Source organism: Zalophus californianus, chromosome 3 (assembly GCF_009762305.2).
Source record: "Zalophus californianus isolate mZalCal1 chromosome 3, mZalCal1.pri.v2, whole genome shotgun sequence".
Classification (NCBI taxonomy): domain Eukaryota; kingdom Metazoa; phylum Chordata; class Mammalia; order Carnivora; family Otariidae; genus Zalophus; species Zalophus californianus.
Window position 1 is genome coordinate 176,697,971 of NC_045597.1, and position 13,325 is coordinate 176,711,295.

Genomic DNA, 13,325 nt, shown 5'->3' on the forward strand with positions numbered 1-13,325 from the left:
TACAACTCAATTCTGAACTAAGTGAATTTCTCAGACTGGAAATGAGAATGAAACCAAATGAGAGAATAAAAGTGGATTCAGTGGAGCTAAGAAAACAAATAAAAAAACAGTTTTCAGGGGCGCCTGGGTGGCTCAATCGTTAAGCGTCTGCCTTCAGCTCAGGTCATGATCCCAGGGTCCTGGGATCGAGCCCCACATCGGGCTCCCTGCTCCGCGGGAAGCCTGCTTCTCCCTCTCCTACTCCCCCTGCTTGTGTTCCTGCTCTCACGGTCTCTCTCTCTCTCTGTCAAATAAGTAAATAAAATCTTTAAAAAAAAAACAAAACAGTTTTCATTTTAGGAGTTGGTAACTTCCTTTCAATGAAGTAAGCTACACAAGCCCCCCCAGAACAGTGTCCGGTAAGCTGTGCTAGCCTATCTGGAGCTAGATACAGGGGCATGCGCGATCCCGTTTTCCGCAGACCCCTACAAATCTCTGTTGTCTTATATCCAGCCTGATACACATATTTATGTTGTACGCCTGTCCCCTGTAGGCATCTGAGTTAGTAACACTTGATTTTGAGGCTTTTAGAATACGAGAATTTGGAAACTGATAAAGTGTTTCACTATCAGGACTCCCAGAATCAGAAATCTGTCTCTTGGATATGCGTAATTGTATCCCATTTGTACCCTTCTGTTTGCTCAGATTTTTGATAAATTTTCTTTTGAAAGTATAAGCCCCTATAATGCTTTGTAAAAGGAAAATAAGGAAAGAGGCCTTTTAATATATTCTGGGGCCAAAAAGAAAAGAGGTGGTGGCCGCTGGTAGCAGGACTCAACGGTGACTACAGGAACCACATTGAGAAGAGCCCAAAGAGGAGGCAAAATTCCCAAGAAATGTAGCTAAGAAATATATGCAGCCATCCCTTCCTCCCTGGAGATTTTCATTCCAGAGCTCAAATACTAGTGGATTTGTGTTTTAAATAAGGAAAACCATTCCTTTGTAGGCCCAAGATTAGATTTAATTGAGCCCCACCCATGATTTCCCTAGTCTGGCAATAGTACCACTGTTCTTCAGCTCACATAGGCATACCACTGACAGCCTAATCTTCCCAAAGATCGCTTTCATATGTCAGTTCTCCAGCCAAAACGTCCCACGGCTTCCCACTATCTATAACAGTAATTAATAACTGCGAGAAGGAATTAATAACTCCTTCCTAGGGGATGAGCCTGTTTGAGAATCACAGCATGTAATGAAAGATGTTCATAACTGGACTGAAAATGGCAAATAAATGGATTCCCAGCAGGAAAAAAAGCTGAAATACATTTACCTTCAGAATCAAGTACCAATCCTCCAGCCCAGCATTTAAGGCCCCCCAACAACCTAGTCTCGAGTTCTTATCTTGGTAACCTTATTTTCTGCTAATCCTCACCCACTCGTTATGACTTTATATCCTTCGCCCATGTGCTTCCCAGCTAAAATGCCTTCCACCTAGTTCCCTAGCAAAACCCCAAACAACACGAAAGTCCAGATCAAGTACTGCCTTTTGCAGGAAGCTTTTTCCGATCACAGCACAACTGTGGCCCCTATTATCATTCATTAAGAATAGTGAGCTCTCTGATGATCACATCATCCCCTGTATGCACACGCACGACACTGAATCCCGGAAGAATGAATTCACTGCAAGTTCCTCTAGACCAGAGAACAGACACACGCGATGGGAGGACAGTCTCATGCCCCTAGACTTATCCTGCTTTACAATGCCCATGAAGGATACTGAAAAAACATACGCCAAGTCCTGTGTCTTCCTCTACATACTGACTACCAGGCATATGGTAGCTGAGCAGCCCTTCTAACTGTGGAGGAAGAGCCCAGGGAGAGGAAAGACTGAGGAAAGAGGAAACTTATTAACTCGCTTTTGGCTGTATGACTAACGTTCTTTCCAGGATTTTGGTAGGCTCTTCTTCTTTTGGTTTTTGGGATATTTCATTTCTTAACTGGGTCTAAAAGAGAAGCTCTGGGGGCTCTTGGTAATAAAAGTTTCAAGGCTTATAGTTTATCCCGAAGTTGGGACTATCTCCCAGTAAACAGGCAGGTAGGAGAATGGTAATCCAACAGCAATCCTCTGCTTAGGCTACTCGTCTATTTGCAGGAGGGCTATCTGGGTCTCAGGCTACCAACAGGTGATAAATTCATAGCCTGTTCGTAAGACAGGGAAGACAAAGAGGAGTGGGAAGATGCCTTCATCCCTCAACAAATATTTACCGAGTGCCTACTGCGTGTAGAGGCACTGTTCCATTCACTGTGGATAAACCACTGCACAAAACATCCACCCTAGTCCTTGCTCAGCTCCACATTCTAATAGGGGGAAGATACCATGAACAATGAGCTTAAGGAAATAAGGAAATTTTATTGGATGTTGGAAGATGAGTGCTACGGAAAAAATGAAAAGTAGAGCCATGTGCAGAGGGGCAAGGATGTGGCTTACAATTTTAAATAGGATACTCACCGTAAACCCCATTGTGAAGGTGACATTTGAACAAAACCATGTACTGTATTTTTCACACAGCTCCCCTTAAGAGGTGGAGCTTAGTTACCCTCCCCTCGAGTGTGGCCTGGACTTAGTGCTTCACTTCTAATGAAGAGATTACAGCAAGAGAGTGAGGCACTATCACTCCTGAGATTAGGTTATAAAAAGGCTGCAGCTTCCGTTTCGGTCTTGGGCTGTCTCTGGGATCACTTGCTCTGCAGGAAGCCAGGACCATGTCACGTGAGCAGCCATATGACAGGGCAATGGCACTTCCTGCCAACAGCCACATGAGAGAGCTTGGAAGTGATTCCTCCAGCCCCTCCCAGCCAACGTCTTGACTACAGCTTCACGAGAGACCCTGAACCAGAATCACCCCACTAAGCTGCTTCCAAATTCCTGGTCCTCCACAACTGTTTGTTGTTTTAAACCACAACATTTTGGAGTAATGGGTTATAAAGCAATAGAGAACTAATCCAGACATTAAGGAAGTCAGGAAGTTGGCCACACAAGTACCTGAAGAAAGAACATTCCAGGCAGAGGAAACAGGCAGCAGAAAGGACTAAAGGCAGGTGGTGCTTAGACAGCTAGAAAACCAGCAAGTGGCCAGTGTGGGTGCAGTGGAGTAAAGGAAGAAGAAAGTGGCAGATAAGGGCAGAAAGGTAATGAGGTCCAGATTACGTAGGGCTTTGTAGGCCACCGTAAGGCCTTTGGGTTTTACCCTAGAAGCATAATGTGAAGCTAATGATGGACTTTGAGCAGGGAGTATCATGATGTGATCTGTGTTTTAGTAAGATTGCTCTATCGGGAATGGGCCAGACAGGAGCATAGGTAGCAGCAGGGACACCAGTAAAGAGGCTATTGCAATGACACAAGAAAGAGACAACTGTGGCTCAGACCAGACTGGAAGCAGCAGAGGTGAAATTATGGGTGTACATTGAAGGCAGAGCCGACAGGATTTCCTGATGGACTAGATGTGGGATGTGAGGAAAAGACAGAAGTCAAGGATAACTCCAAGGTTTGTGGCCCTAGCAAGTGAAAGGGTGATGTTTCCATCAGCTAAAATGGGAGGAGGTTGTTCGAAAAGCAAATCTGGGGGGTAAGTTAGGAGTTCAGTTTTGGACATGCTGAGTTTGAGATTCTGTTGGACTTCCATGTGGAAATGTTGAGCAGGCAGTCCAGAGTTTGGGGGCAAGGTCTAAGAATAGAGATTAAATTCAGGATTCGTCAACAAGGAGGCAGTTAAAGCCATGGGACTCCATGAGATCACTAAGGTGAAAAAAGATAAGATCACCAAGGACTGAATCCTGGGACACTCCAACATTAAGAGGTAAGGGAGGGGGCACCTGGCTGGCTCAGTCGGAGGAGCATGTGATTCTTGATCTTGGGGTGTTGGGGTTGTGCGTTCAGCCCTGCACTGGGTATAGAGATTACTTAAATTAAAAAAAAAAAAAAAAGGTAAGGGAGAAGAAGAACCAGCAAGAGATTCTGAGAAGGAACAAACAATGAAGTAGGAAGAAAAGCAGGACGGTATCGTAGTATGAAGCCATGTTAAGAAAACACTGAGAAGAAGGAATTAACAAGCTTTATAAAGGAAAAACTTAAAGGAGAAAAGGTCAGCCAACTCAATTTTCTCCCTCCCTATCCTTCCTTTTCATTTCCATTTCCTCCCTTATGCCAACCGCTACGGCAGAGGTCTGTCCTGGGGGCTGTGGGAATAGCAGGAGAGTGTACCTGTGCCTGCAAGAAGACTGAGGAAAGGAAAAACGCTCACGGAAAACTCACAAAAGGGATGATGTCTGTGCACTCGGGAAAGCTGAGTAGGAGTCTGTCATGAGCACAAGAAGGAAGAGAATACCAGGCAAACTTGTCAAGGGATGTGTGGGCATCAAGACTTCAGTGTGGGAGGGTGGCAGAGGATCAGGCGGCAGAGGGTAAGAGGACCAAAGCATGAACGCCCTTGTGTGCCATGCCAGGAGTTGGGACCACTAAATGACTTCAAGCAATCGGGTTTCTGTTTCTGTTTCAAAGAGATCACTCTGCTGTAACGCAAATTCAACTGGCGGGGAATAAGGACTGACTGGGTGACAAGTTAGGAGGCTGCTGGAAGGTCAGACCAGAAAACGTGGGGGGATGGGGGCGGCAGAATAGAGAAGAGCAGATTCAAAAGACAGTTGACAAGTTAGGCTCTGAAAGTAAGGCCCAAGTGAAAAGTGGGTAACTCCCAAGTTTCTAGCTTCGAAAGCGGAATGGATACGCGTATGCCTCCCCAAGATAAGGCACAGGGAAGAGAATCAGATTTGGGGGGAGTACGTGATTTATTTTGGACATGAGTAGGATGCTGCAATGTGCGACATCCAAGTAGAGATGTCAAATATGCAGAAAGAAATGTGGGCTGCATAACGGAGACACAAAATTAGCCCTTGGTGGTATACTGGTGACAGGTCCAACGGGGGTCTGGAGGAGATGACCCGGAGAGAGAAGGGCAAGGGGAATAAGGACACAGTCTCGAGTAACACTAACATTTAGGGTGCAGGTAAAGAACGGGACGCCAGCCGAGGAAACCGAGCAGAAGCTGTCCGCGACGGAACTCAACCGGACGGCAATCTCCAGGTTTAAAGGACTCCTCCTCCTCCCCGGGCCGCTCTGATGTAACCTCTAGCTTTCTAAGAGCAGCAGGGAAGAGCTTCATAACTTCAAGTCTCCGCTCTAGCATCAGGTTGCAACTGGACAGGGAATGAAGACAGTAACTAAAACTAGACAGGGCACAAAGGCCGTGGCTACATTTAGGATGCTGAATCAAATCAGTGTCAACTATAGTTCTATAACTGTAACTATATGATAGAAACTGGTGACGGTATTACACTGAACAGATTAAATCGACAAGGCCTGCAGCATGCAGCAATGGGAATGACTGCTGTGCTGAATACTCTCCTCTGAAGACAGGGAAGGAGACAATCTCGCTGTTAAGGCCCCCCCCCCCCCCCCGCTTAAGGAAGCCAACTTCACGCAACTGCTCAGGTTTTGGTGTCAAGGGCTGATTCCTGGCCAGGGGTTGCCAGCTGCAGAGGGCGGGGCTCTATTTTGGGCTGCTTGCTGTCCCTGAGCCTGGCCGCGTCTGGTTTGAGCAGCATGCAGCCCCAGTGACTCACACACCCATGCAAACCGCCTGTGGCTCAGTGGCATGGCCTCGGAATGCCAGCCTCAGGCCAGCTCCCTCCTCACCCCATTACACTGGGATAAATAAATAAAGAGCCTGCCAGCAGCCACACAGCCTGATGGCAACCAGATGGAGAGGGGGAAGGCATGGACACGGCCAGGGTAAGGAACTCCCTCCAGTGGACCAGAGTGAGAGAGGGCCATGCCAGCCCCATCCTCCTAAACTTCTCTCACACAGTTCCTGGGCAATGCAGTAATAGTCCCTGATTCCTTGACTCATCTCCCACTCCGAACAGTGCCTCCCAGCCCCCAGTCCTAGGAGATGCTCTCTATGGGGAATCTTCCCTCTATGAAGATCATGCCAGAAGCCACTCCACCCAGCCGACTCGAAGAACACTTCCAGGTTGCCCCCTCCAGTCAGGCCACCATCGACTAGCCCCCTTGGGCTCCCTGGAAATGCGAAATCCAAGGCTCTAAGGAGGGGAGGGATGAAAAAACAAAAGAAGTAAATATGAAGACATAACCCCTGTTCAACCCTTAAATATTTTTCCTGGCCTTAGTATCCTAGAAACCTCCCTGTCCTACTGCCCTTCGTGCCCTATCTCTGTGGCCTCTCGCCTAGAACCAGGAAAAACAGACCCCAGCACTGACCGCATGGCCCCTCTGACATCAGCCCTGGCCCCCCTGCACCTTCATCCTGGGCTCTCTGTCCCTGGTTTGTTTATCTTCCTATGTTGCTTATTTTGATGGCACATCCTTTCAGCTGTCTTGGGTGACCCCATGACCCTTCTGTGTCCTGTTTGTAGGACCCCAGATGAGCAGAGTAACTGAAAAGGTGCAGTGGCCAAGAAATTCTGTAGTCCCACAAGGAAGCAGGTTCTAGCAGCTATGCAGGACAGTCTGTGATGCCAGAGGACGGTGCAGTGATCCCGGAGATTGCAAGAATTCCACACTACCCTAGCCCTTAACCCTCCTCTAATTGGTGTGTATAACCCGTTAGAGCGGCAGAACAAAACAGGGATGATCCCAGACAAGAAATGGAAGAGGGCCCTAAATGTCTGGCTACAGCAACATGACCTTAGGCAAGTCACTGACCCTGCCTGAGGCCCAATGTCTTAGTCTATGAAACGGAAAACTATAGCTACCTGTCTCTCAGATCCTTTGCAGATACATAAAATTCTGTAAGTCTCTGTGGTTTCGGTGTGATCCGCCCAGGACTTTGAAGACCAGTATTCCTGACGTAATTGGTTCTAAAACACCAGTACACCTCCTGGGTTGGCACCAGGATTCTATATGCCACTATGTCATTCGACTCTGCGGGGTTGCCCCCTGCCCCAGAAGCATGGAAGAGACGAGCCTCCAATTTTACAAATGAGAAAACAGAGGCTCTGGGAACACTGACTCATCCAAAGCTGGAAAATAAACCAGAAGAATAACCAAAGACCCCAAATACAGGCATCACAAGCAGGACTGTATCCACAGGTCACACTGCTCCAACTTTCATGAAACTTCCCCCAGCACAGGTTTATCAACATCTTCGTCGACAAACTTATAGAGAACCTACTACTCCTAGGCACTCTGTTCAGTGCTGGGGACACAGAAATGCATTTGACACAGTCCTTGTCCTCAAATCATTCATAGATCAATGGAGGAGAAAGGCATAGTCTCGCAGACCTAGAAACAGCAATATCTATCACAAAGTTATAAGTGGTAAAACGGAGGTAGGAACCAAGGCACTATAGCAGCAGGGAAGAAGGATTATCTTTACAAGGAGAGTCTGGAAAGGCCTCCCAAAGAAGCCAAAGCTGACACTTAAAAGATTAATAGAAGTTTACGAGGTAGATAAGGCCAGGGCATTGGGCATTATAGATAAAGTGAACAGTGTGGCAGGACATAAAGGCTAGAGGAAGGCATTGTGGCAATTCAAAGTCATTTTCTGTGACTTGGAGCATAAAGTTCATAATGAAAAATGTCAAGAAACCAAGCTAGAGAGGTCTGTGGGCACCAGATCAGGAAGGGACCTCTCTGCTGGGCTAAGAGTAAGTCTTGCATTGTTTCACTAAGGGGCTGAGACAGGGAATCAGCATGTCATCCCTAGCCTATGTTAACCTCCTTAACACCTACACTTACAGACAGAGGAAGCTAACTGACAGAAAAATGGCCGAGGAAATCTCTCTGTGGCAAGTCTAGGTTTAATGGTCTCTCTTTCCCCATAAAGACTTGAAATCTATTCTACTTCAAGACGTAACAGTGCACCCTTTCCTTCTTCTCCAGAGTTAGATTGCTTCAGTAGATGGACTGGGCACGCAACTTGCATTTTTTGTTCTTTGTGTTAAGACCCCAAGCATGATGGCGTCTTTGTTCAGCCAATGCACAGAGGCAGAACAGAAGGTTCCAAGTCAAGAACACCTGTTTTCTGCTGAGCCCTGGGAAAAATATTAATTTCATGTTCAAAAGAAATATGAGTCACAGTCCCTGTCCACAAGGGGTTTACAAAGTAGCCTAGATGACAAGACAGAAATATGAATAATCTATACAGAACATGATATTATAATAGCATTATTTGCTTACATAGTAAAGTACCAACTTGGGTCACATGTATAATTAGAAAAAAGGGCAATAATACTAAGGTACTAACTGTACAACCAACAAGTCCTAAAAGAGAGAAGAAGAAGATCAATATTGACTGGTATTATCAAAGGTCACTATTATTAATACTCCCCCTGTTTGGCATTTAATAGATGTTTCTTTTGGCCAAGTTCAATCCTTAGAAGGGAAACCTAGGCAGGAGCTTCTGACAGGCCACAATTATCTACTCCCCATTCATTCCTTTGCCAGGCCCCTTGTATAAACACTGTGATTTTCCACAGCCTACTGTGCCCACAAGACAGTTCCCAAATGGTAACCCTGTGCTTTTCACCTTCCTCTGCTGCGGGATGTTGGAGGGGCCCAGACAAGTAATAATGACCAGCCCCCCTGCTCCACAATCCAGACCTGTGATCAGATCTCAACGAGCAAAAATTGATCAACTGGTCAACCAAACTTTCCAAGGTCGGGGAATTCTAAATGAAATTCCTAGGTACGTGAACAGAGATGTTTTTACAAATGTTGACCAGCCCACTTTTGCCTTTTATATTCTTGCCCCCTATTTCACCCCATCTCCTCCATGGGCATCTCAAGTTTTATCAGATTTTCTATAGGCAACTTTTTCAGAGAAAGGACTTTCCAACCACGCAAGCTGGCTAACACCCAAAATGCAAGTCACTACTCAGGCACCTGGAAAGAGAAAATAAAGCAAAGCTGCACAAGGAGAAAGGAAATCTTTATCGTGATATACTCTACCTCTACCATAAATTGTTCCAAGAAGGAATTTTCTTCAAATGGCTCTGTCTTCAACCGATCTGTAATAAGAAGGGATACAGAAAAGAAATATTAGTCTTAGGATGAGTTTCCTGCCTGTGAGAAGGAAAAGAAACAGAGCCCGAGATTTCTTGGGAGGGAGCATACACATGCAACACCCAGAGTCCAGTGGGAGAAGGGATGAGAGTGTGTGACAAACAGGAGGAGGAGGAGAGGGTGATCAGCAACACAGGACATGTTCTTCCTGCCACAAAGATGCAGGTAGAACGGAATTTTTATTCTGAAGCAGGAACTATGCTTCGGAAGGTCCCAAGTGCGTGTTGCCCTCCCACAGTTTTATACAGCTGTTGGCCCTTTTCCAAAGTCTTTCCTTGCCACTGCCTCGGGCATGGCTGGACTCGGTTATAGCTTCTATTGGTCACTTGGGTGCCAGCCAGGTCCTCAAGGCAGAGAGAAGTGTCACCCGGCATCAAGTCTCCAGTTACGGTCAGTACCCAGCATCTCCTCGGGGAAGTACACCTCTAATGCAGATGTCTCTCCCCTTTTCTGAGGCCCTTTGACCATCTGTACCACTCCCTACCCAACACCCCAAAGAATGCCCTCTCACCTCGGCTCAGCACAGCCCCACTCTCCTGGTAGTCCTGGATCTCTAGATCTTTCATATGAAGCACAGTTGCTAGCTCCCTCACTTGGCACTGCAAGGCCAGGCTCATGCCCATGAGAGGACGAATCAAATGCTGGGAGACCTTTCATGGAAGAGATATCAATTAGCCAACAGACACAGAGTACTGCCCACTGTATTAGGAACTAGAAAAATACTGAAAAAGAAATGTTTTCATAGGGACTTATGGTTTCATGAGCAAGCAACCCATTTGCATGACTCTAATAATACAATAATCAAATAGGTAGGAGAAATAAGTTCAAGGGTTTTCTTTGTAGCATACATAAAAGGGTGGGGAGAATAGGGGAGAACACATGGATAGGCAGCCTGGAGTGGTGACTTAAAGAGAAGAATGTGACAGAACTGATAAGAGAAAAGTGTTGCTTCAACTCTCTGCAGAGACTGAGAGACAAAAGCAGAAGATCCAAGTAGCCTTCAGGAAAGTAGGCGTGGCTAAAACAGAGTGTGCTAGCTGGAGCATACTAGAAGACAAAAATCAACAGAGAGTAGAGAGCCTGGGAATCAGTCTCAAATTAGACCCAGACACTGATCAAGAACCATTTCAGGGCTGATGATAGCCCAGAATGAGCCCAGAGTTTCAGTCGGCTCCCAGGAAAACAGCAAAGTTTGAGGTCACTGTGACAGAAGCCAGCCAGTCACCGAGAGGCCAGCCTAGGAAGGAATAAACCACACCAGCACACCTTGCTCTTAATAAGGTAAGGACACAAGCATTGCCACGCTGCTGAGCAGCTAGGATGGTGTCCTCATATAATAACATATAGCTGTGGAGAATAAGCACTTAATTCACCCACACAAGGTGTCCAGTAGCCAAAGAAAGCAAAAAGCCTTAGCCAAAGAAAATAACTAGAATCAATAATCTCTTTGTGACTAGTGGATGCTATCGGGGTTCCTTTCCCTTGCCCCAAGGAGATGAGCTCAAGGAGACACTAAGAAAAAATGCCCTAGATCAGAGGTCAGCAACATTTTCTGCATAGGGCCAAGGAGTCAATATTTTCAGCTCTGTGGTCCCTACAGGCCCTGTCAAAAAACTCAACTCTGCTGCTATACCATGAAAGCGCCCATAGACAACATATAATAAACGAGCGTGGTGGGTTTCCAATAGAACTTCAGAAAAATCGGCAGCAAGCCAGAATTGGCCCGTTGGCCATAGGCTACCCAGCCCCATGCTTCTCTAAGGACAGATCAGAAGAGAAGAGATTGCGGGGGGGGGGGGGGGTGGTAAGGGTTAGAGCACGCAGCTTCTGTACCACCACCAGGACCCGACATATGCAGGGCTACTGACGCAGAGTAGGAGGCTGAAAATCAAACATAGCTGTAAATACCCATCACTTCTTTCCATCACGAAGCACATCCCAAGCTGGTCCTGGTACCCAATTCAGGTCCTTAGAATAAACTTAAGCCTCCAGGAAGTACTGCTCAAAATGCAGCCAAAGTTCTGCTTTGGGAAAATTCATCTGCTCCAGACCCAACCCTCTTTCCTAGGAATTGTTTGGTTAGGTTTGGTCCTGTTCGAGGGAGATCAGGAGGAAAAATAGGGAAATCCTCGGATGAAAGCAAGTCAGTGTTTGGAGGGGTGAGCTGAAAGTAATCGCAGTTGGTAACCAAGCAGCATCACCATCCCTCTGGTGACAGCCCTCAAATACAGAAATTCCTAAAGGTGACAACCAGCCTCTCTCTGGGAATCCACCTTACCAGCGATCTCTTTGAGTGGTGGTAAATCTAACCACATGGAACATACTGAGAAAGTTTTTAATCAATGCCATGTCTAATTAAATAAGGTAATGCCACGCCAGGCACCGGAAGTTATCTATCAGACTCCAGTGTCTATATAGCAAAAACAAAACAAAACAAAAACTATCTGTAAATATTTCAACTTCTCAAATAATTTCCTAGAATTGGGTTACACTACTTTGAATCCTTAGGATATAACTCATTTCAAAGTTAGATGCACACTAACACGCTAACTTAGATCAGTTAATTAGGACAAGGCATGTGGCTGACGTAATGGGTTTCAAAGCAAATCCACAAACACTACAAGGAAAAAGCTTGAAACACTTCAGGAGGTCAGGAAAACCCCTACCCCTTCATTTAAAGACAATGATATATGAAGAGCTGCAGTTTCACAAGTCAATTCAACAAATACCTACTGTGTACCTAACACATACTGTGACCCTGTGAGTCTTCTGCCCCCAAAGAGCTCACAACAGTTAAGGAGGTCAGGAAGTGTGATGGATATAGAGGCAGGAGTTTCCAATCTTTTCCAGAGGAAATCTATTTATAACATCCCTCAATGTCTGCAGATTTCCCATTGAAATGTTGACAAGTCAGAGGAAGGAGAGTTGAATGGCAGTTACCAATCCCGAGATGAATTTTATCAGGTTTGGATATAGTGACAAGGGCAACCAGACTGGGAATTAGATCTAGATTCTAGCCCTGGCTATGAGAGCACCCAGATGTGAAAATGGCTTAATCCCAAGCGCTCTTGTGGTCCTTATCTTTTTCAAGGAAAAATCAGGGAGTCGGAGTATTTGCTCTCAAAGGTTCACAATAATGCTGAAGTTAAGTAATACTATGTGTGGTCTTGTCTTTAATTCCCAGGATTCCACAGTAAGGTTGGGACTGGTGCCTCCACTTTACAGATGATGACACCAAGCCTCATAAAAATTCAATGACTTATCCCAGGTAATACAAATAGTCAAAGTTGTAGAGCTAAGTTACAAATCAGTCCTGCCGGCTCCAAAGCCTGTGGGCTCTTCCTGCCACAAAAAAACCTTTGGCTGTGACTCCTAGAAATTATAAAATGGCCAAATTTGAAAGTCAAAATATGGAATATCAAGAATTACATTAGGAAAAGAAAGGTAACAGCAATAACACCAAAGAATTACATCAGATCCTGGGAAGAACAGTGAGGAGGACGAAGGGACAAAGGAAGCTGGCTGGAAGTGGAAATGGGGTAGAAAGCAGAGACCCGAGGCTTTAGCTGTCCCATGCTACCCCGCACAGCCTTGAGAACTTAGCGTGAACCCACCACATGCTGAACTCTCCTACTCTCCTGCATGACTGGTAGGAGTTTAGATGTGCAATCTCTCTGGAAGACAATCTGGCATCATGTGAATAAGATTAAACATACAAATAGTCCTTTTTTAAAAAAAAAAAAAAAAAGGTTTATTTATTTATTTATTTCAGCAATCTCTACACCCAGTGTGGGGCTCAAATTCACGACCCCGAGATCAAGAGTCACATGTTCTTCCGACTGGGCCAGCCAGGCGCCCCCAAATATTCCTTGATTCAGCTATTCCATTGCTAGGAATTTACTCATACATTTATACTCAGGAAAAATAAATGCAAGGATAGTCACTACATGTACTAACAAAAGAATGGAAACAACTTAGGTGTTTACTGGTAGTTTGCCAATTAAATACATGTTGATATATGCATCAAATAAGGCTCTAAGTTGCCAGTAATGAATATTAAGGCAGACCTTCTAAATATATTGCTATGAATGGTTTCTAAGTTCTGTAATTAAGCGAAAAGAGCAAGCTACTGAACAGTGTGGATAGCATGCTGCCATTTGTGAAAAGGCATACATATGCCCAGATAGGTATTTGACTGTGTAAA

The 13,325-nt window shown here is 45.5% G+C and overlaps 1 protein-coding gene across 5 annotated transcripts in view; it reads right to left on the reverse strand.

Annotated features, from left to right (window-relative positions):
* The window catches only part of NHEJ1 (non-homologous end joining factor 1), a 77,513-nt gene that overhangs the window by 57,525 nt on the left and 6,663 nt on the right, over nucleotides 1-13,325 (reverse strand). For all 5 annotated transcript variants that reach the window (XM_027588033.2, XM_027588037.2, XM_027588036.2 and 2 more), the window contains exons 4-5: nucleotides 9,633-9,771; nucleotides 9,008-9,066 (exon numbers count right to left, since the gene is read on the reverse strand). In XM_027588033.2, coding sequence (XP_027443834.2) covers nucleotides 9,008-9,066; nucleotides 9,633-9,771 — 198 coding nt within the window. The remainder of the gene's footprint in view (nucleotides 1-9,007; nucleotides 9,067-9,632; nucleotides 9,772-13,325) is intronic.